General features: G+C 38.0%; 1 protein-coding gene across 3 annotated transcripts in view; it reads left to right on the forward strand.

Moving 5' to 3' along the window:
- Shroom4 (shroom family member 4) overlaps positions 1-24729 on the forward strand; it is a 96294-nt gene that overhangs the window by 63837 nt on the left and 7728 nt on the right. For all 3 annotated transcript variants that reach the window (XM_071606131.1, XM_071606129.1, XM_071606130.1), the window contains 3 exons: positions 16240-17037; positions 21698-21847; positions 22700-22880. In XM_071606131.1, the coding sequence (XP_071462232.1) occupies positions 16240-17037; positions 21698-21847; positions 22700-22880 (1129 nt within the window). The remainder of the gene's footprint in view (positions 1-16239; positions 17038-21697; positions 21848-22699; positions 22881-24729) is intronic.

Genomic DNA, 24729 nt, shown 5'->3' on the forward strand with positions numbered 1-24729 from the left:
AAGAATATGAACATTCTTATAGTTCTTTGTAGATTTCACCAAATTGCTTTCCCCCGGAAGGGTTTTTACACTGCCATTAGCAATATATGAGGAAAAGTTTACCCTAAATTTTGCCATCATTGAAAATTTTCTTTTTATAATGCAATAGGTGTAAATGGTACCTATTACTATTTTAATTTACTTACTTTGATCATTCTACTTTGAACATTTTTCATGTGTTTAATATTAGTATTGCTTTTCCTGTGAATTGTCTGTTCAGATTACTTACTCACAAATGTGTAACATCTTTTGAGAGATAAATAGAGAAAAACTTGGTGACTAGAGCTTGGGAGGAAAGAGGAGATAAGTCCAAAATAACTCTGATCTTTGGTGACTTAGAGAAAGTTGCTAACATATATGGGGCAATCAAGAAATGGGAGCTAGTTTGGTGGGGAAAATAAGTTAGAAATGGCATATGTTGTAGTTGAAGTTAGTAAGATATACAAGTGAGTTCTTTTTTTTTGGGGGGGGGGGGTAGTCAGCAGGTAGGATGAGGGAGACAAGCCAGACAAGGAAACTGAAGGGTCAAGCAGTAGAAGTAGTAGAAAGAGAAATCTGTGAATGTACTATCATCATAGAACATAGAGATGACCATTAATAGTTTTGACAGTATGAAATCACAACTGATTTTCTTTAATTTTTTTTAAATTTTAATTTGTTATATATGACAACAGGATGCATTAAAATTCATATTACACATATAGAGCACAATTTTTCATATCTCTGGTTGTACACAAAGTAGAGTCACATCTTTCATGTCTTCATACATGTACTAAGGGTAATGATGACCATTGCATTTCACCCTCTTTCCTACCCCTCTGACCCCTTCCTTCCCCTCCCTCCCCTTTTCCCCTTTGCCCTATCTAGAGTTCATTTAATCCCCTCCCCCATGCAGCATATTATGGATCAGCATCCTGAAATCAGAGAAATCATTCAGCATTTGATTTTTGGGGATTGGCTAATGCTGATGGCACAGTTGTCTATAAGGGGAAAGCATAAAGAAGAACTGCAAACAGCTCTACATATCATAATTTCACCTGCTTTCAGTGTACAATTATATCATTTGCTGGTGAATGGATGGAACTGGAGACCATCATGCTAAGTGAAATAAGCCAGACTCAGAAAGTCAAGGGTCATGAATTCCCATTTTTACCCCGTATACAGATTGCAGAATCACATCTGTTACACATCCACGTTCATAATCCACTTGAATCAAATGTATGAAATATGATATGTCAAGAGCTTTGTAATGTTTTGAACAACTAATAATAAAAAATAATAACAAACAACTAAAAAAAAGAAAGTCAAGGGTCAAATGTTTTCTCTCATATGCAGAAGCTAGAGAGAAAAAAATGATTTAAAAAGGGGGAGGGGCCTTATGAAAACACAAGGGAGAACAGTGGCATTGAGGAAAGGGACTAAAGGGGAAGGAAGAGGGATAGGAAAGGGGAGAAACAGCAGAATGAAATTAACTAAACTATACCATGTGAGTATATGAACATCTCACAGTAAATTCCACTTTTACATATAAATATAATGCACCAATTAAAAAATAAATCAATTAAAAATAAAAAGACTTCTGGTAAATTTACAGTGACATGCAGTCATCACCACAATCCAATTTTAGACCATTTCTATCAGTGTAAAACAGATCCCTCATACCGATTTGAAGCCACTCACCATTTAAACCCTTAACCTCAAGCAATCACTAATTTGCTTTCTGTCTTTATAGATTTGCCATTTCAGTACAGTTCCCATAAATGGAATCATACAAAATGTGGGCTTTGGTTTCTGATGTCTTTCATTTGGCATGAAGCTGTAGCAGGTCATCCATGTTATAGAATGTTTCAGTACTTTATTCCTTTTTATTGCCAACTAATATTTCATTGCATGGTTAGATAGCCTTTTGTTCATTCATTCATCCCTTAAGAGACATCTGGGCTGTTTCCACCTTTTGGCTATTGTGAATATTACTGTTACTGGCATTCATATACAGGATTCTGTGTAGACATGTTTTCAACTCTTTGGTATACACTCAGGAGTTGAATTTCTGGGCTGTATGGTAATTTTGCATTTAACTTTTTGAGGAACTAACTGTTTTCAAAAGCAGCTGTACCATTTATATTCCCACCCACAATGTAGGAGGGACCTCATTTCTTTTCTCTGATTTTAATAATATATTATACCATGTAGTTTTTTTAAATGTTTAAAATGAAGAATGTTTAAAGAGACACTTATGGGCTGGGGTTGTGGCTTAGTGGTAGAGCACTTGCCTAGCATGTGTGAGGCACTGGATTTGAGCTTTGGCAAATAATAATAATAATAATAATAATAAATTTAAACATTAAAAAATGTTTCAAAAGAAATTGACTAGAGAGCTTGGGCTGTAGCTCAGTGATAGAGCACTTGCCTAGCATGGGTGATGCACTGGGTTCAATCCTCAGCATCACATAAAAGTAAATAAACAAAATAAAGGCGTTGTGTCCATCTACAACTAAAAAAAAATTAAAAATAAAGAAGTTGACTAGAGAAAGAAAGGGAAAACTGGGGACATCTGAGTTTAATTTAGTGGTTTTTAAAATGTGGTTTCAGGCTCAGTGACCTCAATATTACCCAAGAACTTGTTAAAAAATTAAGAATCGTAATGCAAAAATAACTAACTAACTAAATACATAAATATTACCCCCCAAAAAGAGTTCTAACTCAGTCTTTAATAAAGAGCTGTTTTGAGGGGAAAAATAAAATGAAAACTCTTAGGCCCCGCTCAGACCTACTGAATCAGAAAGTGGGGATATGAGCAGCAATCTGTGTTTTCTTAAGCCCTCTAGACAATTCTGATACAAGCTGAGTTTGAGAAGCACTAGTTTAAGAGAAGGTTTGGTCAGAATCTCAAAAACTGCATTAAGTTTAAAAATAGAAAGGAAAGATCAAAAGAAAGGGGGAAAGTATTGCTATCTAACATAGAAGAGGCAGATGACAGTTCAAGATCTCAGGCAAGACAAGATGGACTTGGAATGGTCCAGGCAAGAGATGACATTTGTGAGAAAAAATTCTAAGGAATTTTCCCTCACTCTCTCTCCCCACCACACACATGCATTTTAACAATTATTATGTCATTTCCGTCACAACTGGAATGATGGGTGTAGGTGGGAAAATCAAATGTATAATCTTGAGCCACTCTCTCTGCCTAGAAGCCTGCAATGAATTGATAATTCCAGGTAGTTACACTCTTGGTTGTCTCTCTCCACTGTTATTTGGTTTGTGTGCAGAGAATGTAAAATCATTTTGATATTAGCAGGAGGGGAAAAAGTGGTGAGTAGATTTACTGGGAGAAAAAGTTATATAAGTATATGTGTTTAAAAGCCAAAAGACATTATTCTTTGGATTACCTCTCTTGGTTTTCTCTACCTATGATTGCCTGCTGTGATTCTTTCCATTTCCTTTTTTTTTTTTCACACTTTGCAAAGAACATTAAAACGTGTAGGGTGTTTTTTATATTCGTAGGACACAGTTAATCCTTACAGCATTGTGAAGTTAAGCCTTATTTTTCCCATTGTACTTATGAGGAAACTCAGTCTTGGGAAAGATATTATTATATTATTAACAACAAGAACAAATATAATAGCTAACATTTATGGAGTGTTTGTTATGTGTCAGACACTGTCATATACATTTTATATGAATTATTTATTATTTATCCCCATGAGATAGTTACTGTTTATTGATCCAGTATTTCAGATGAGAATACTGACTCACAAATAGATAATTATCACTTTCCCAAGGTAAATCAAGCATCTGACTCCACAGTCCATTACTTTTGGGTTTATACAGCAAGTACGTGACAAAACTAGAACTCTGCCTAGTTTTCTTTTCAATTCTCAGTCGAGGGTTCTCTTTGTCCCTTTTGTCATACTAAATCATGAGCAAGTGTGGAATATAGAGTTCATATTTCTTATTTACTGATTGATTAAAAGAAAATGGATAATTCAGATTTGAATCCGATTTCATTAGGAAGAGTACACTTCCCAGGATTCCTTTATCACCTGAGAAGAAGGTAACCAACCTATAGAAGCACAAAAATGTCACAAATATGACAAAGTGAATTTAAATACTTGGGTATTAATATAACATTGGGCACACAAAACTTATTCAAGGAAAATTATGAGAATCTAATGTTCAGGCTGGGGCTGTAGCTCAGTGGCAAAGTGCTTGCCTAGCATGTGTGAGGCACTGGGTTCCATCCTCAGCACCACATAAAAATAAACAAATAAAAGCATTCTGTCCATTTACAACTACAAAAGAATTTTTTTTAAAAAAAATCTAATTGGATAAATAACAATATAAGTAAACACATAACTATACTTTGCTTCATTTTGGGAAGACTAAATATAGTAATGATACAATCCTCCCTATATTAATATATAGATGTAATGCACTAACATTAGAATCACCATGTGATACTTTATAGATTTGTCAAACTCATAGTGCCATTTATCTGGATGGAGTGGGCCAGAATACCAAAGGTAATGATGGTAGACTTACCATCTCAAGTTTTAAATCCTATCATAAAGTGACAGTGGTCAAAAAAACATATTGTAATGGGTTTGGTTAAAAAGTCAAATAGTAAAATAAAAAGATAATTCTAGTAATAGATTTGAGCTATTTTAAGAATATAAAACACAGTGGATGCAATGCTAAATGTGAGAAAGCACTCACAGTTTCATAAATTTTGGAAATTTTATAGATCAATATGGAGAATAAATAATTTACATAGCACTTGCCTTAGTTAGATCCATAGCACATACTGTCCAGAAGGTCTACCAGTGGAATAGCTATTTATTCCAGCTGTGGATGGAAGTTAACTTTGTGTCTGTTAAATGAAGGATATCATCAGAGACAAGATGGATGGGTTCAAATATATAAAAGCTAAAAAAAAAAAAAACCTTTGAACAACAAAATATAATAAAAAGCTAACCAGCAGAATGAGGAAAATGTCTGAGATCAATGTCACTGATAACAATTGCCTGTCCCCAAAGCATAAAGAATGGCTATAGATATAGAAGGTTGGGTTGAAGATTTGGATTCATTAGTGGGCAAGGAAAATAAACAGGCAATTGACATGTGAGGAAATAAAGGCAGTAAAATCATTGCATGGAAAAGTACAACCCCTGTAGCAATTAAAGTAATGCAAATACAAAGCAATTTCAAGGTATCATGACCTTCTCATTAAGTGATCAACAATTAATAGAAATGATAAATAGAAATTATAAAACCCTTCCTTGGCAAGGCTGTGAGGAAACAGGTTGTGCTTTCCTATAGGGTGATCTGGAAACATGTGACAAGTGTTATAACATTTCCCCCCTACTTTTACCCTTAAAGAAATCAATTAAAAGGGAAAAATAATCTCTTTAAAGATGTTCTTAGCAGTGCCATTTTTTTTGATCATAGAAAAGGCTTGCCAATCTAATATGCTATCATGATGCCACTAATAGCATCATGATAGAAGAGCCATTAATAGTAGTGGTTATACAAATATTGGGTCTTACACAGAAATAGATATTTGTAATCATATTTACCCCCACCAAAAAAAAGCTAAATCCTAAAGCACATGTTGAATCTGATAGTAGCTTCAGGAAAGAATCTGATAAAATATAAATAGCTGGCCTGGAATGCACATGATGTTCTTTGGGCACATGTCAAGATGCTGAGAATCCTAATAAAAAAGAAAATCTGAAGAAGAGCAGTCTTCCTTGGTTCAATTTAGGCCTGGGAAGTTAGAGATTAAGGGCTTTGTAAAAAAAAAAAAATCCCCATACCAATGATAGACAGTGTTACTTATCAGACATGCTTGATCTCACTGCTAGCAAGAGTGCACTTTGCTAGAATTCTCCCATCAATCAGCACCTCTACTTATCTAAATCCACGTGAACTTTGACATTTCTGAGGTGGTACCTCACCAGACCTTTGTGAAACTCCTAATTTGTCACCACCGTTTTGATATGGTACCCTCCACCCCCACACGCCAATAACCATTTTATTCTCTGGCTCAGAACCATCACTTTCTTCAACTTTTCCATTTTTCTTTACTTCCATCATCAGCAGTAGTTTGCAGATATTTTGCCTTTTGGTACCATTATTCCCAAAGAAGCATGTTTACTCTCTATCCTAGTAACTTTATCTGTATGGATACTTTGATGACAAATAGTGATGAGGGTCACTGGGGAATGGGGAGCTAATCTTCACCTGGAAAACGTCCAATAAAGCAAAGACCTCTGTGGTCTCTTAAAGAGCACTTTGTACCAATCTCTTGAGGACAGGGAAATGCTCAGGGAGAATCCTGCCACTTGTATTTATTGTTGCCAGACTCATCATTCCTTACTGGAAGTTCTGTGAACCCAGGGGCGAAGAGAGATGACAGCAATAAGCTCTCTGGGTCCTCCTCCCCTCTTTGTGTAGCCTCCTTGTGTCTCACTTCCTGAATCTTACAAATATTTCCTTCAGCATTAACCTGGGAGTGGCTGTTTCTCTTGGAGCAGTCTTATCTTTGGACTGCTGAGAGAAGGGAAAGGCAAGAGGGACTGGCCCTGTATGCTCTTGCTACTGAAATCCAGGAATGCCAAGCTATTGTGGTGAGTTTAAAAATAAAATTTCCAAACAAGAAAACTTCAAAGGGGGCAAGGAAGAGACAGGAGGAGATTTTTTTTTTTTTTAGTCTCTGCAAATATTGGTTTTCGTTTTCAATTACTATTAGGCCAAAAAAATATTTTAACAGAAGGGGAAAATCTATTCATCAGAAGAAAATGAAGCCTGTGCCAAGAGGAAGAGAACAGCCCAAGCCTTGGCAGGCAATCTGCTTTTGTTTTTGAGATGTAGACTCTTTGCTGGTGTCAACAAAGCCCTTTCTCCTATTTATCTTTCATGCTTCTTCCCCTTTGTTCAGGGAGGAGCTGAAGTCTTCATGGACACCTGGGGATTAATGGAGCAAGTACCTTTTTGCTCCACCCCAGGAGTCCTTGCTTCAGTGGGATTTTCCCTCAGAGCCAGACAAGGCAAGTTCCAGTCTGGAAACTACTGCTTCTTACCTACTGAGAAAATGATTTACCCTTTCTGAGCCTAACAATTCTCATCTGCAAACTGGCAATAATGGCACCTACTGGAGTACCCCGATCATGGAACCTACTTCAATGGGTTGTTGTAAAGATTAATTGAAATACATTCATGGAAGTGTCTAACACAGTTTTCAACACATCGTAAGAAGGAAGAAACCACAGTGCCTGCCTTTCAATGAAACTCTCTGCCTTCCATTCCAGGGAGAATATCCTTATTCGGTTCCAAAGTGTTGTCAATTTGTCAATTTTTGTGTATTTAGGAGTCCTTAGCATTTCAAAGTGGAACCTCCATAGGCTAATGCCCTTGGCTTGAACCTAATGCATGCCAATGGAAGCCTGTGGGTCAAAGTCCTGCAGAAAGGACACAGTGTCAGAATAACTGGAGTTTGAATTCCAGTAGAATTTTAAAATCTGGTTCCATAACTCAAAAGCTGCATGACCTTGAGCAAGGTACTTATTTCTGTTTCAGTAAAATACAGAACTGCCTTGAGGATTAACTCTATAAAAAGACCTGGAAATGATGCTGGGTACATAGCAAGGTGCCTGATAAATGACAGTACAATCTTTATTATTAGAGGGAAGTCCATGGCCTATGGTTGTGCAAATTGTAATCTTAACAGCTCTATGCTTCAAGCCCACTCCTTGCTTCTGTTAAGGATGTTGTAATGCACTGCTCCCTGGTTAATGTTCAACCCTGCTCAACATTTAAGAAACCGGGAGATCTCAGCTCCCAGCTCTGCCTAGTCAGGAGGCCCACATTAGCAAGGATTTTATCCATAGACTCATTTGTTCACTCTTCTTATCTACTAAAAAGAGAGAGATAATAAAAATCAAGTTTCAGCTTAAGAATGGTGTGAAGATCCATTGGGCTAGAGATTCAAAGGTGTCTTGTTTAGGTAGTTACCACTATGTCAGTGGTATATAAAACTGACCCATTTCAAAATCAGTTGAAAGAAAACAATGTGCCCTTCTAGGGACATCTGATACCCTGATTTATGGCAGTGTGATGTTTTTGGAGACACTGGGCTCTAATAAGGCAACCTGGAAATTACTATAATCAGTGTTATCCCTAAAGTTAAAAGCAACGCTCTCCCTTTCACTTGTCTGAGTAGGACCAGCCTCCACATTGCAGAGACATGCAGAACAGGATGGCAGAAGAAAGTAGGATTCCAGGAAGGGGAAGGACCACCCTAATGAGATCATCTGGGCCAGATCAACATGTATTTCCAGAATATGGTCCCTGAACCACTTATGTTAGAATCCTATGTGTTAATTCTCTAAAATGAAGAATTCCAGGGCCCACCACAGAGGTTTAAAAATCCCAATTTCAAGGGATGGGGCCCATTTATTTTCATTTTAAACAATCTCTCTAGGCAAATGATCAGGAGCCACTTAGATTAGGAACTGCTGACCCAGACCAATAGTTTCCAACTTTTGGAACATGCTCTGATCCCAGAAAGAATTTTCTGAACATGAACCTCAACATATGATGGTAGTTTATTTATAAATTTCTTATAGGTAAAAGTATCCTAATGTATTTAAATGCAAGAAATATGAGAAGAATAATTATTAAAATTCTGTAAAAACTTGCTATAGACTAGAAAATCAAGAACCTGGCCAAACAAACAGACAACAACAACAACAACAAAAACAGTGGTTGGGGCCTAGTTTGAAAAATAAGGCTGGAGGTGATTTAGAGCTGGAGTAGGGTGGAAAGATGTCTTCATTTTTATGTAAATCCAGAAGAAATCTTTGGCCTCTTAGGTCCTAGTTTTCACATTAATTAGCCTTTCCCATGGATAGATAGATGGCTCCATCAAATGTCCCCACATCAACCATCTTCCCAAAGCTCTTTATTTTCCTGATAGAAGGGCCATTGGAAGAATGCTAAGGAAAAGATTAAACCCTTGGTAACCCAGGGGTGCACCATCAGAAAAGTCAGATGACCACACGTCAGGGTGGGGGAATGCCCAGTATGCCTATTAGCACCAGATTCTCTTTTCCAAGAGCAACATCTGGGGGCAGCACTCCTAAAATTAGCTGCACATTCATACCACACATTGTTTTCTCTGCTACATGTTTTTTGTTTGTTTTTTGGGTTTTTTTTTTTTTTAAATTAAATTTGTTTTAATTAGTTACACCAGAAAGTACAATGATCTTGACATATCTCTGCTACATGTTGCTTTTTCATTTTGGTGATAGTTCTGTAGATTGTTCCATAAGTCACATATAGATCCACTTGCCTTATTTTAACAGCTATGTAGCATTTCATATTCAGGTATTCCCTATATTATTTAACTAGTTCTTTTTTCTTTTTATTTGTTCTTTTGAGATACACATGACAGTAGTGTTTATTTTGTCATATTACATATACAAGAAGTATAAATTATGCTAACTAGGATCCCATTCTTGTGGTTGTACCTGATGCAATTATCCTGGTTATGTATTCAAATACAAGGCTAGGAAAATTCTGTCTGTTTCACTTTACTGTCCTTCCTATTCCCCTGCCCCTCCCTTCCCTTCATTCCCCTTTGTCTAACCCAGTGGACACCTATAATATAATGCATACGGGGCATTCCCCCACCCTGACGTGTGGTCACCTGAGCTTTCTGATGGTGCACCCCTGGATTATCAAGGGTTTAATCTTTTCCTTGGCTTTCTTCCAGTGCCCCTTCTATCAGGGAGGTCAGATGGAGCCCTCCCTTTTAGAAAGGCATTTTGAATGTTTCTAGTCTCTTGTGATCACACAGAAAGCTACAGTGAATATCCTTATGAATATCTCTCTGTGTTCATGTTAAAATACATCTGTAGGATAAATCCTTAGTGGTTGAATTGCTGGTTGAAAGGTTACGCACATTTTGCCTACCAAAGTGTGCTTCATAGAGACTACACCAGTTTAGACTCCCAAGGGTGATGTAGGAGATCACCTGTTTCCTTATCAATTCTTTATTTTTTATAGCTTTATTTTGTTTATTTATTTTTATGTGGTGCTAAGGATCGAACCCAGAGCCTCACACATGCAAGGCAAGTGCTCTACAGCTGAGCCATAACCCCAGCCCTCAATTCTTTATTTTTTATTAAAAATGTTTCATCATTGTTTGTATTTGTATTTCTTGAAGTGAAATTGAATACCTTTGATATGTTGATAAGTCGTCCTCATTTTTCCATGAACTATTTTCCTACTGAGTTGTTGGTTCCTTTTATGGATTTTTAAGTATGTTTCACACTGTAAGGGCACTTCCTCTTGTATATGTTATAAATATTTTTCCCAGTGTATCATCACCTTTTCAGTTTGTTCATGATACTTTTCTGAACATCAATTTTTAATTTTTAAGAGGTCTAATTTATCAACTTTCCCTTATTGCCTCTTTATTTGGTGTCTCACAGCTTATCCTGCCAAGATAATTTTAAAGTTTTCCCATGGTTTCTCTTTTCTTCTAGAAACTTCATGGTGACTTTTTTTTTTTTTTTAACATTTGAGACTCAATGATCTGAACTCTATTTTGTTGTAAAGAGTAATAAGAGGATTCCACCTTATTTTGGGTCCCAATGGCTACCCAGTTGTTTCAAAATAATATTGCCTAATCCATCTTTCCCCCACTATTTGAAGTGCTTTCTTTATCACAAGTTTTATTAGGAAGTTTCTCTAACTTCCCCAATATATCTGGGTTTACTTCCAAGTTCTGGGGTCTATGTGTTGTTCCATGGCTATATCTTTCTATTTATGAGACTGCCTTATTCACTGTAACTTTAGAATGTATTTTAGGTAGGGCTATTTTTTCAACTGTTTCTGGCTGTTCTCACAACTTTATTTTCCCATATGAAATTTAGAATGATGTTCCAAAATGTAATCTGTTGACAATTTTATTGGGTTTCTCTTAAGTTTATAGATTATTAGGTAGAGGTAACATCTTTACAATATCAAATCATATTGCTAGGAAATGGTATGTTATTTCATTTATGTACATCTTATTTTACGTCCCTCCACAGAAATGTAGAGTTTTCTGCATATAGTTCCTGCATATTTCTTGTTTAGGTTTATTACTAGGCATTTTATCTTTTCAATTGCTGTAGTAAATGGGATCTTTCCCTCTAGTATATTTTCTGATTGCTGCACATATAGGAAAGTTGTTGATTTCTATAGATTAATTTTATACACTGACACCTTACTGAATTTTCTTATTATTGGTATTGGTTTTGAAATTGTTTCTCATGAAACTTCCAGGTAAATACTCTTATCATTTATACATAATAATAACATAGCCCTTCTTCCAATGTTTACTTATTTATTATTTTATATTGCATATCTAGTATTTTCAGAACAATATAAATACTTGTGGGAAAAGTGGGAACTTTGGCCTTGTTCCCCATTTTAATGGGAATGCATCTAGTAGTTTGCCATTAAGCACAATGTTGAATTTTGTCTTTAAAAAATGTATAAAGACGGGCTGGGGTTGTAGCTCAGTGATAGAGTGCTTGCCTCGCCCATGTGAGGCACTGGGTTCGATCCTCAGTACTATATAAAAATAAATAAATAAAATCAAGGTAATGTGTCCAATTGCAACTAAAAAATATTTACAAAAAATGTGTAATGATAATGATGGTGTCAAGGAAATAGCCTTATTTCCCTATTAGGTTTTTTTCCTCAATCTGGAAGGGTATTGAATTGTCCTGAAATATATTTTTAGATTAGGGAGATTGTCTTATGTCTTTTATCCTTTGATTTATCAATGTTGTCATTTATATGAATAGGTTTTCTAATACAGAAGCAGTCTTTTATTTCTAGGATGAGCCTTACATTTTATGATACATTATATTCTTAACATCCTACTGCAATCTCTGCTGTATTTTAAGAATTTTACATCAATGTTCTCAGATGAGATTGGTCTCTAGTTTTCCTTTATATATTTTGTAGTTGTTGGGTTTGGCTATGTTAAACCAGGAATATTATGCAGGAACCTGTCTCCTCTGTTCTCAAGATTCCAGGGTCTAGAAAGTGTATAATATAATTTTGATATTGTGTATGTTTCTGGGAGATTGGTAGAGTTAATGCAAGACTATGTGATTGTGCTATTTTGGGGGGGGGTCAAATTTATCAATATTTTCTACAATAACTGATGGGTTTAGATATTCTTTTCTTCTATCAGTATTGGTAATTTTTGTTTGTCTAGAAACTCAGTCAAAGTTTTTATAAAGTATTCACTTACTCTTTTCATTTACTCTATAATTGTGGTAATTTCTCCATTTCACATTTTGGGTGTTTGGGTTTCTTAAAATTAGATTAACAATTTTTTTCCTGTTTTATATTTTCTTTTGAAGAACTGGCTTTGGGCTTTCATTATTAGTTCATGTGTTTTGCTGTGTATTATTTCTGCCATTAGTTTTATTTATTATCTTTCTGCTTGATTTAGCTTTATTTTTGAGATTTCCCTAACTACTTTTGTTGAATGCTTAATTCATTTATTTTAATTTGTTATTATGTATTAATGTAAGTATTGAAGGCTACAGATTTTCCTTGGACTACCGTTTAGTTCACCATATCCTTCAGCTTTAGATATTTTTGTTAATGTTACTTTATAAGCATTGTGCAATTTCATATAACATTTCCTCTTTGATTGAAGTAGAAGGGGGTTTTTCCTTGTTTAATTTCTGGAGATTTTTTTTTTTTACTTTCATATGTGTCTTTGTTTTTAGCATATGAAGAAATTTAGATTTTTCCATTATCTTGATTTTTGACTGTTGTGGTCTGTTTTAAATTGAACCATCTTACATTTTGCTTCTGCTTTTTAATATTTTAGCATTTTCTATGGATTTTACTTTATGATTTTTTTGTCTGTGAGGTGCTGGGGATGGAACCCAGAACCTTGCACATGTTAGGCAAGTGCTTTACCACTGAGCTACACCCCAGCCCTGCTTTATGAATTTCTTCTCTCTTTAAAAAGAAAAATAATCTTTTTTTTTAAAGATTCAGAATATTGCCATGCACAGAGGTGCACACCTATAATCCCAGCAACTTGGGAGGCAGGAGGATCGCAAGTTCAAGGTCATCCTTGGCAACTTAATGAGACCCTGTATCAAAATTAAAAACGAAAAAAGGGCTGGGATGTAACTCAGTGGTAGAGCACCCCTGCATCACTCAATTCTCAGTACTGCAATAATGGAAAAGAAGAGAAAAGAAAGAAGGAAAAGAAAAAAAAAAAGAAAATGAAAAGAAGATTCAGGGTACTTAGATCTTCATCATATATTACATGTGTTATAGTCATTAACATTATAGTGTCCTTCTTTGTCTTATTCATTTCTTTTTGCCTTTAATTCAACTTTTTATGATATGAATATCATGACTTGCATTTTAAAGTTTTGGAATTAATTAATTTATTAAACAAATGTTTATTGAACACCTACTATGTGCCAGGCACTAGAGACCAGATGAATGAGACAGACAAGATCTCTGACCTCATGGGGCTTATATTTCAATTTGAGAGTGAAATACCAAAATAAACAAGTAAAAATAAGTATGTAATATAATATCAGTAGGCTGTGATAAATGCTCTGAGAAAGAACAAAGTAGAATAAGGATGATTAAGGATTAGTCATCTCTATTTTAGATCAGCTAATCAAGAAAGGCCTCTCTGCTTGATATTCATTTGTCATCATTTACTTTCTACTCACTACTTTTGGTTTTTATTTTTCTGGGAGATATGCCCAAATGAGAACAGTAGGGATGTCTGGATATGAATTTCTGATGCAAGTGAACAAACACCTAGCCAGGATGGGGGCTGGAGATAAGGGGAATGAAGGCCATTTTACTTTCTATTCTGTCTGAGCTTGGCTACCATTATGTATATTATCTTTTAATTTTGTATTATTATTATTCTTATTTTTTTGATACCAGGGATTGAGCTCAGGGGCACTTAACCTCTGAGCCACATCCCCAGCCCTTATTTATTTTTTTTATTTTGGGACAGGATCTTGCTAAGTTGCTTAGGGCCTCGCTAAGTTGCTGAGGCTGGCCTCAAACTTGCAATTCTCCTGCCTCAGCCTCCCAAGCCACTGGGATTACAGATGTGTGCCACTGCATGTGGCTGTATTATTATTTTTAAAAAGAAATATTCCTAGTCTTCATTATGATCACTGAATGGATATTCTGTCTGATGACAGAATTTCCTGTCACTGGGCAGGACTTAGAATGATGGCTGTTTTCTCATAGGCTGAAGCAGGAAACCAGATCTGTATTTTAGAGGGCTTAACTTTTTATACCCTGAAGTCAAAAAGATGTCTTTTTAACTTTGGTCACTCTTTATTTTAAAGAAGTTTGGCATTTGACACTGACTCAAATAAACCTGGACTTTTTTCCTTAGAGATTTTCTTCTATCACTTATGAGAATTTTATTTCACCTCACAAGGGATAGTCTTTAATTTTCTGATAATTTTTCCTTATAAGTATATTATACATATATGCATATAATATTTATACATGTATATACATACATCAGATATGTAGTACATTAAATTTTTATAAACCCATACATCCTTAACTCTTGAGCTTGAATTTATTTTGGTGTCTAATAAGTGGTCTAGCTCCAAATAGCACCATTCTGCAGTTTTCTCAAAGACATTTATTAAATAGTCTTTCTTTATCTCCTTGTTTTGGAAGATTACACATATATGATGATTTGATAGATGGTCTTGTTGTTTCTGGTCTTTCTATACTGTTCTGTTTGTCAAGAACACACTTTCAATCATTGTTGTCTTGTAAAATGCTTGATAACTTACTTATCCCCTTTCCCATTTCTTCTATAGCAGAACATTCTTTAACATCCTTTCCTTTTTTGCAAGTTTATATTTAAAAAAAAAAATAGACGGGCATGATGGTGTGCACCTGAAATGCCAGCAACTTGGGTGCCTGAGGCAGGAAGATCACAAGTTCAAATCTAGCCTCAGCAACTTAGCGAGGCCCTAAGCAACTTATGGAGACCCTGTCTCTAAATAAAACATAACAAAAGGGCTGGGGATGTAGCTCAGTGGTAAAATGCCCCTGGGTTCAATCCCCAATGGTTAAAAAAAATAAAAAAAAAAAAAACTGAAGTAAAAAAAAATAGAAGTTTAGAATTTTCTATATTTGAAAATTCTGATTGAGACTTCAGTAGGATATATTATAAAACTCATTGAGTTCAGAGATGATTAACCACTGAGCCACAAACGTATGAATGAACAGAAATGTATGAATGGCCTGCTTGTGTTTTTTGTTACATATATAAGAACATGGAAAGTATGCACATCCCATTCATGATATAGGTTGCATCTGGAGGGGCAGGGGACTGGACACAAAGCATGTTATTTCTATTTGTCGAGAAAAATGTACAATGCATGCATAAAAATGCTAATTCTGGGTGGTACTTGGAAATGTGGTTATTTATTATAGCAATCTCTGTACATTTCTAAATATTTGAAATCTTCATAATGTAAAATCAACAAAAACAACAGATAAAACAGGATAAATAGACTTGTAAGTCCCAGAACACAGCCTATCCAATCTAAGTGGTATAAACAAACTGAGGTAGTATGTGTGTATCTCGACTTTGGAGCTAGACAGTTTAAGTTCAGATTCTAGCTCTGCCACTTATTAACTTTATGACCCTAGGAAAGTGACTTGACCTGTCCATGTCTCAGTTTCCCCATCTGTAAAATCATGATAATAATAACTACCACCTAGGCTGATCATGAGGGTTAATTAAATTAAGATAAGGAACACACTTAAAATATTACCTGATACTTAGTATATGCACAATGAATGTTAGAAGTTGTTATTAGTAGTATGATTATTATATTTCTTACACATATTGCAGTGTTTTGTGGCCATTTAAAATTTAATGTAAATAGGGGCTGGGGTTGTGGCTCAGTGGTAGAGCACTTGCCTTGCATGTGTGAGGCCCTGGGTTGGATCCTCAGCCCCACATATAAATAAATAAAATAAAGGTCCATTGACAACTAAAAGAATATTTTTTTTAAATTTACATAAGTAATGGCGTCCAAACTGTGGACCTGTCCACCACATGCTTATGTTACTTAACCTTCATCTGCTGTTTTGCAGGGAAATGGCTCATTCCAAGACTAGCTTCCCATGGGCAACCCCCTTCCATCCTTGCCTCGAGAACCCATCACTGGATTTATCAAGTCATCGAGCAGTTTCTTCTCTTGATCTCCTCGGAGACTTCAAACAGGCCTTGAAAAAAACGGAGGAAACTTCCCTTTATGAGGAGGGGAGCTCCCTTGCCGCCATGCCCCGCCCACTGCGCAGCCGGGCCTTCTCAGAGAGTCACATCAGCTTGGAGCCCCAGAGTACCCGGGCCTGGGGACAGCCTCGCAGGGAGCTCTTTAGCAAAGGGGATGAGACTCAGCCAGATCCTCTGGGAGCCAGGAAGAAGGCCTTTCCTCCTCCTCGCCCTCCTCCTCCAAACTGGGAGAAGTACAGGCTCTTCCGGGCAGCCCAGCAGCAGAAGCAGCAGCTGCAGCAGCAACAACAACAACAGCAGCAGCAGCAGCAGCAGGAGGAGGAAGAGGAGGAGGAAGAGGAAGAAGAAGAGGAAGAGGGAGAAGAAGAGGAGGAAGAGTTGCCACCCCAGTATTTCAGCTCAGAAACCACTGGTTCCTGTGCTCCCAATCCTGAGGAGGTCCTAGAACAACCACAACCCCTTGGTCACCGGGAGGCTTCAAGGCAGGGTTCACAAAGCCTCCCAGATCAAGAGTCCTTTGCTCTCCATTCCAGTAATTTCCTGCCTCCAATAAGAGGCCACCCGGGTTCTCAACCTGAGCAGGCTCAGCCCCCTTGCTATTATGGTGTTGGTGGACTTTGGAGGACATCAGAGCAGGAGGCCACTGATTCCCCCAAGTAAGTGTTTGTGAAAGGTATTGAGTCCCTGAAGAAGTAGGCAGCATTAGTTTGAATTCTATCTCTGCCATTTTCCAACTGGGCAGGTCAATGAAACTACTACTAGCCTCAGTTTTCTTACCTGGAAAATGGGTGTGATGATGCCTGCTCCTTATGGTTGTTGTGAATGTTAAGATAATTTATGTGAAGGACACAGATACATGCTTAGCACTGAGTAGATGCTCAGTAAAAGAGAGTTGTTGATATTCTTATCCCTAACATCATTATCAAAATACTGTTTTATTTCTCAGTTTTTCTTCAAAATATACATCAGTATCTGGCCCCTGATCCTGAAGCCATGAAACCCTTCTTGCCTTTACTAGGCCTTTCTCAGACATCTGGTTCAAGGTTTTTTTTTTTTTTTTTTTTTTTGTTGTTGTTGTTGTTTCACTTGCTCTCCAGAACAAGAGGCTAGCTTCTGGCAACCTGACCTGCCTCTACTTTAGGATAAATAGCCTGCACCTATAAATTCTACCCCCAACCCTATCATCAAAGGTATTCCTGGGGCTGGGTACTTGTCCCCAGCCCCTTATGTCAGCTAAGTACATTGTCCTTATGACAGCTAAGTGCATTCTTTGTCCTACTTTCTCCCCTTTCTGTTTCCCTGCCTCCTCATATTTGCTTTGGTGGACAACAAGTGGTAATTAGGTTGACTAGGCAGGGAGGTCAAGTAGGAATGTGGTCTGAGAGCAGGACTTCCAGTGTCTGCTAACTCCACTGTGACATTGCTTGTTTGCATACCTCACAGTGCCTGGTTATCTTTTAAGCAGCAAAGCAAAACCCCAGGACCACCATTGCTCAGTGCTTTGGCTCTCATGTCTTCCTGCCCTCCTGAGGGGAGACATGTGCACTCTTGTGAGAGGTGGGTGCCAGGAGGTAGATACATTATGAGTGCTTTCCTTAAATCCTTTATAGCAGGAACTTGCCAGGGACATGTTGTTATTGGAAGTACCTTGTTATTGTGTCTTTGATTGACAGACAAATCTTGTTACTTGGTGTTTTAGTCAGCTTTTTCACTGCTGTGACCAAAGGACCTGACAAGAACAATTTTTTTGTTAAATAATTTTTAGTTGTCAGTGGACCTTTATTTTATTTATTTTTATGAGGTGCTGAGAATTGAACCCAGTGCCTCACACATGCCAGGCAAGCACTCTACTACTGAGCTACAACTGCAGACCCTGACAAGAACAATTTTAAGGAGGAAAAGTTTATTTTGGGGTTCATGGTTTCAGAGATCTTAGCCCATAGATAACTGATTCCATTCTTCAGGGCCCAAAGTGAGGTAGAACATTATGGCGGGAGGGTATGTAGAGTAAAGCAGGTCTGGACATGGGCACCAAGAAGCAGAAAGAAAATAAGCTCAGCTCACCAGATACACGCCCTCAATGACACACGCCCTCCAGCCACACCCTCCCTGCTTTCAGTTACCCTCAGTTAATCCCTATCAAGTGATGAATTCACTGATTGGGTTAAGGTTCTCATAATCCAATCATTTCACCTCTAGGCCTTCTTTCATTGACTCACACATAAGCCTTTGGGGGACACCTCATATCTAAAGCATAACACTTGGTTATCTGGAGGTTTTGGAGCAATTTTCCAGTCCAAGGTGCCACACACAGAGCATGTACAGGGCCTGGCTCCCAGGCACTGAGAATCCCTTATCAGGTCCCAATATGGCTGTTTCTCAAACTGTCTAGTTGGGCAGCATACTTATTGCAGCTAGAAAACACTTTGCAGAAAGTTACTGTAATGGTTACTCATCAGAGCTGGGAGAAGGGAAAGTAGCTCAGCACATAATAGGTGCTGGTTAAGCATTTCAGAAGAAATGACTAAATGAATGATTGAACATTTATTAAGCATTTGCTATGTGCTAGACACTGCTAGGCATTTTCTGTCCATTATTTCATTTAATCCACCTTATAGCCCTATTGGCCATTATTATCCCAATTTGACAAATAGGAAAACAAAAGCTTAGCAAATGAGGGACTAACTAATTTGGTGTTATACAGCAAAGATTCAAAGTTATATCTATGTGATTCTAAAACCCATGAGTATTTTATCTTCTTCAACAACCTCTCTAGGGAGGACTTATTGTTCCAGTCATCTAGGTCTTCAGGAGACCCCCTTCCCTCCTGTAGAGCAGTACTTGTGGGACCTCCATCATCCTCTTTATGTATTTTCATTCACCTTGGCACTTTGGACCCAGAGATGTTACTACAGATCTTATAAACTGGTCCAGAGATTCTGGGGGTGGGGTGTTCTAGGGATTGAACTCAGGGGCATTCAACCACTAAGCCCCATCCCCAGCCCCATTTATATTTTATTTAGAGACAGGGTCTCACTGAGTTGCTTAGGGCCTCGCTATTGCTGAGGCTGGCTTTGAACTCGTGATCATCCTGCCTCAGCCTCCCGAGCCGCTGGGATTGCAGGCATGTAAGGTGTGTGCCACTTCACCTGGCTGGAGACTTTTCTTTACTGACTGTGGGATACAAGGGGGAAAAAAAAAATATATATATATATATATATATATATATATATATATATATATACACACACACACACACACACACACACACACATATTTGCTTATAGTCCTAGCTTTGGCTGCAAAAAATAAATTCTTGATGATTCTCTGAGTAATGGAAATTTAAGGAAAAGCGTCATTCCCAACATAGCTAACATTTTTTGCCTGTTTACTATGTGCCCAGCAGTATCCTAAGCACTTTCATGGACAGATAGTCCCTGACTTAGGATGATTTGACTTAGGATAATTTGGCTTTATGATGGTGCAAATAAAAATATGCATTCAACATTCCTATTTTGCATTTTGATTTTCTTTTCCTGGACTAGCAAGATGCAGTATAATACTGTTCCAATGCTGGGCAGCAGCAGCGTCTGCAGTTCCCAGTCAGCCACGTGATTACATGGGGAACAAACAAGACTATGCTGTACTGCATGGATAGGCTCTGATGTTCCGTAGATTAGGTGTATTCAAGACACTTTCAACTTATGATATTTTCAATGTACCATGACTTTATCAAGATGTAACCTCACTATATTGATTGATTTGATCTCCAGAATGATCCTAGGGAATAGTGACAGTGAGTCTCCTCCATTTATTAGACAAGAAAAGTGAGGCCCAGGGAAATGATAGAACTTCATGACAAGATCACAGGTAACCAGACTCCCTGGGTTCTTCATCCCAGGATCTCTGGGCTCTTGAAGGACATTCTGTTCCAGACTCTAGGATGGCAGAGAGTGCTAACCAGAAGGAATCAGCTTTACAATTTTGTAAGGAAGCATAGTATTAGAGGCAAGTTGATGTAGACTATTTTATTCTGAAATGCAAACAAACACATGTACATTTCAGCCAAGCTAAGCCACTATGTCTCTGTAACCCATGTACCATTCAACTAAAAATATCAGTGACACACGTAGAAACAAATTAGCAGAATTATCAAATGTTGGTAACGTCTAATGGCTCTGAGTCAAGGGTAGGTATATCTTGCTTTAGGGACTCTCTGCACTTCCTTCCAGGGCTCTGTGGAAGGACTCTGATTTTTGCTTTGATGTTCACTTTCCAATTCTGAATATGTTCTCACACATCTCCTGTAACTCCTTCCCTATTCGTGGAGATGCTGAGGAGCGCTGCCCTAGAGCACAGTGTGAAACACGATCTACTCTAATATGATGCAGGGCTGTGTCTGCTGAGGGACTGTGTCCCCAATTAGCACATCCTTTCTTTTCTTTTATAATTTCTGACTCAGAATTTTCACACATGCCCTAATATTTTTTTCACAGATAGGACTTCCCTAAGTTCATATTTTCATTATTCCTCCCAGAATGTTCTCTTTTCTCTGTTAACAAAGGTAAACTCCAATTAGAAAATTCCTTACATATACAGTTTTATAAGTTGTCCCTTTGCCTGTATAGTATAATGGCTAAAAGCACAGATTTTAGATTCAAGTTGCCTGGGCAAACCCAGTTCTGGTGTTTACTGGCTGGTGACCTTGAGAAAAATTATTTTACCTCTTGGTGCCTCATGTTTCTCATCTCTGAAATGGTTATGATGAGCATTCAGTTATATATCTATATGTGCAAATGTGTGTGTGCAAGTGTGTACGCATACACACATGTGTACATATGTGTGGTATCTATCTTAGGACCATTTCTGGCACATGGTAAACACTGTGTGACTATTAGCTAGCATTGTTCTTATATCAGTGTTATAAGCTTGAAGCCCTACATGTAAAATGAATTTCCTAGGATGAGGAATATTGGCATGCCAAAGTTTCTTTTGTGCAATAAATTAGGAGACAGCATAGCATGAATCAGTAAATAGCTGTGGAGCCTTTTAGCCATTATTTTTGACCTTTATCTAAGAGCTGCAAATAGCTGCAAAAATGACTAATGAGTTTCTCCTATTTTTCCCTTTCAAACAGCTAGAGGTTAGCAGAGGGGTAGTGACATAGACAGGTGGTGGGAGAGAGTGGCTGGTAGGCAAAGAGAATATATATGATGGGGGTGGGCCTCCCCCTTGTAGAAACCCTAGGCAGAATTATTTACTGCTTCATCAGTGAAACCCGACATTGTAGCATTTCTCTTTTGTTCTTCCCACCAGACCAGAAGTCTCGATGGCAGAAGAGTCCAAACCCAATCCAGCATGGAACCAGCGCTACTTCTTTCCTGAGGAGAAATTTGCTTTCATGGCCTGGGGCTCTGAGAAGCAGCACCCCAGCCCTGCAGGCTTTGGTGAACCCAAAACAACAGGGTCTGCTCCTCCACTTAAGTTCCTGGGTGTTACTGGTTCCATTTTCTCCCCATTGCACTCTACAGCCATGCAGGAGGCTGGGGCCATTGAGGATATGGTAGAAGTGGAGAGATACTGTTTCTTTTTAGGCCAAGGGCTGCTCTATAGCAGGCAGTCTTAGAAGAGCTCATGAGAGATATGGTTGGCCATGATAAGTCACTTGCAGGGGTGTTAACCCCAGCCTTGAAGATAGTGACCACTGCCAAGGTCATAGGTGACCTCTTTGCTGTGGGAGATTTGCAATGGAGGGGCTATTTAAAACAGGAGTGGCATCAGGAAAGGAGAAATGATGAGAGTATCCACAAAAGTCATAGGACACTCTTGTAAGAAAGTCAATTAGACAGAGCCCCAGAGTGGGTGGGAATCCATGAATAGGTAGTACAGAGGCCAACAGACTTGGAGGACCCATAGCTAAGGTCTCAGGTACTTCTCCACCATCTCTCCTCTCCACTGGGGCCATGAACCAATAGGAATCATGATCAGAAGCCCAGAGCTTCTGGGGCCTGCCATTTTTTTTCTAGATTTCAGTAGGGTGTTAATGACCAAACCAAATTATCTCTAAAGTCCTCCTAATTGCTAAAATGATGGTTATAGAAATAGTCTTCTAAGAATATTCTTAAAGTATGCCTTTACTTGGCTTCCAGAGAGCCCTTGTGTGGCCTATTTACATGTGAACAGTGCATTTTATTCCATTTTTTTACAACTCTTTGCTGAAGCAGGGTCTCATTTTACAGATGGGTAAATTAAGGAAGTAGAAAGATAAGCAGTCTTTTTCAACAGAGATGCTTAAATGGTCTCTCTTTGTTTCCACAGACAAGAGTTTCAGCACTTCTCACCTCCTCCAGGCGCCTCAGGAATCCCTACCTCTTACTCAGCTTATTATAATATTTCTGTGGCCAAAGCAGAGCTGCTGAACAAGTTGAAAGACCAGCCAGAGATGGCAGAAATTGGCCTGGGAGAGGAGGAAGTGGATCATGAACTGGCTCAAAAAAAGGTAAAGTTTCTTAGTATGCCCTAGAGATTGTTAACATTTGTATCTGGAGGGTAACCAGCTTCTCTATGCCCTCTAAAACTCTTTCGTTCCTATATTTTCAGTATGGAACTCAAATAGTCTCTCTGGGTTTCTCATGGATCCAACTCCAGCTTCTTTTTGATTCAAGAAATAGTAGCAGTCGTAGTAATCAAATCAGTCTCCCCGATCCTTAAGACCATCATATAAAATAGGAATTGCTATCTTTTTTTTTAACCAGCTAGGGGATTGATTTTCCCAAGGGTTATATTCTAAATGATAGATACAGGACTTCAAGTCAAGACTCTGGATTTGTGCTCTACCAAGCTACCCCTCTGAGTTAAGTCAGCCTTGTAGATAACTCAACACCCAGGGCACATAAGGGCTTCTGCCAGTGAGTTCTAGCCAATGGCAGTGTCATTGATTTTTATTCTCTGTGTAACTTTCTGGGAGAGAGAACAGACTTGACTAAGGAAAATAAGGAGAAATTATAGGCTGGCAGACTTTGGTATTTATTTGCAATGATGGTCAATTATCTCTTAGAAATACAAAATAGATAAATGGAGATGATGTTGTTGTTGTTCCAAAACCTCCTTTTCTTCCTCTAAATACCACTAGCCTAGTTTTTAAATCAAGTTCCTGGAATCACTTTGCCCTCCCTGCACTTACCCATTTTATTTCATAAGCAAATAGGGTTGCCATGGCAACCTCAAAAGCCCAATTTACCGTTTTGTGGACATGTGAACTCAATGTAAATTGCTCTTCTGCCCATATTTCCCTTTCAGGACATGACCTGTAGGAAGGTACAGGGCCATTTGCAAAAGTCCTCCTTCCAATTTCCCATCTGAAGCAAAATGTCAGAGAAAGAATTGGAAGCATGGTGGTATCGAAGTTTGATTGCTCCTTTGATTCCATGTTCCCTGAGCATGACAGGGCTGCTCCACGCTTACTCAGGGCCTGACCTGTCAAGGGGCAAACCTAATAAAAGTCTAGCCAGGAGAAGATAGCAATGATCAGAAATGGCAAAGCACAGAACAACAGACAGTGATTTGAAGTGACTGTGGGTGGGCTAGGACAGTTTTTTGTTTCTGAGGAAGAAAGGTGAGGAAGGTCACCAATTTGCAATATCACAGAGAAAAACAGCCATCTATGGCTTGGGTCTGTATAACTCCCATAGCTGTACATACTGTATTTTCCCTAGGGCTGAGGTTCAGGCTGCAGAGTCCTAGTGCTGAGAAACAAAAGGCTCTTCTACTTCATTCTTCCACCCATCAGAGCCTGTCAGCAGGGGTGGGTAGGTGATTTTCTAAGTGTCCCTGGCATTGTGTTTTGTGTGGAGGCGCAGACAATGGTACAATACCTGGGAATCTTTTGATATCTACATATGTTGCCTCATTCACATCACCAATCCCCAGTTCCTGGTGGGTTTTAGAATTTCCCCCCAATGCACACTTATAACACTTCTGACGAAATCATGATCTCCTGCCTTTTGAACACTTCTAAAATATAACAACAGGCTCTAGAACCCAGAGGCAACTCTCTTAGTCTTGGTCACCTTGGACCTCTCTAAATAAATGACCAGTGAGGAACACATTCTAGAAAACTGTAAGCCAATGGTCCCAGAATACCTGAGCTGGAATAATACTAAAAAGAAGCACTGAAGCATGCTTCCTACATGCAAGATACTATTCCAAGCAGGTAACATGTTAAATCATTTAATCCTCATAACCACTCTATGAGATGAATATTATGGTTAGTCTATTTTTTTAGATGGGGAAATCAAGGCACAGAAAGATTGAGTAACTCATTCCAGATTCAAACCATTACTTTGTGT

This window comes from Marmota flaviventris, chromosome X (genome assembly GCF_047511675.1).
Source record: "Marmota flaviventris isolate mMarFla1 chromosome X, mMarFla1.hap1, whole genome shotgun sequence".
In the NCBI taxonomy this organism is placed as follows: domain Eukaryota; kingdom Metazoa; phylum Chordata; class Mammalia; order Rodentia; family Sciuridae; genus Marmota; species Marmota flaviventris.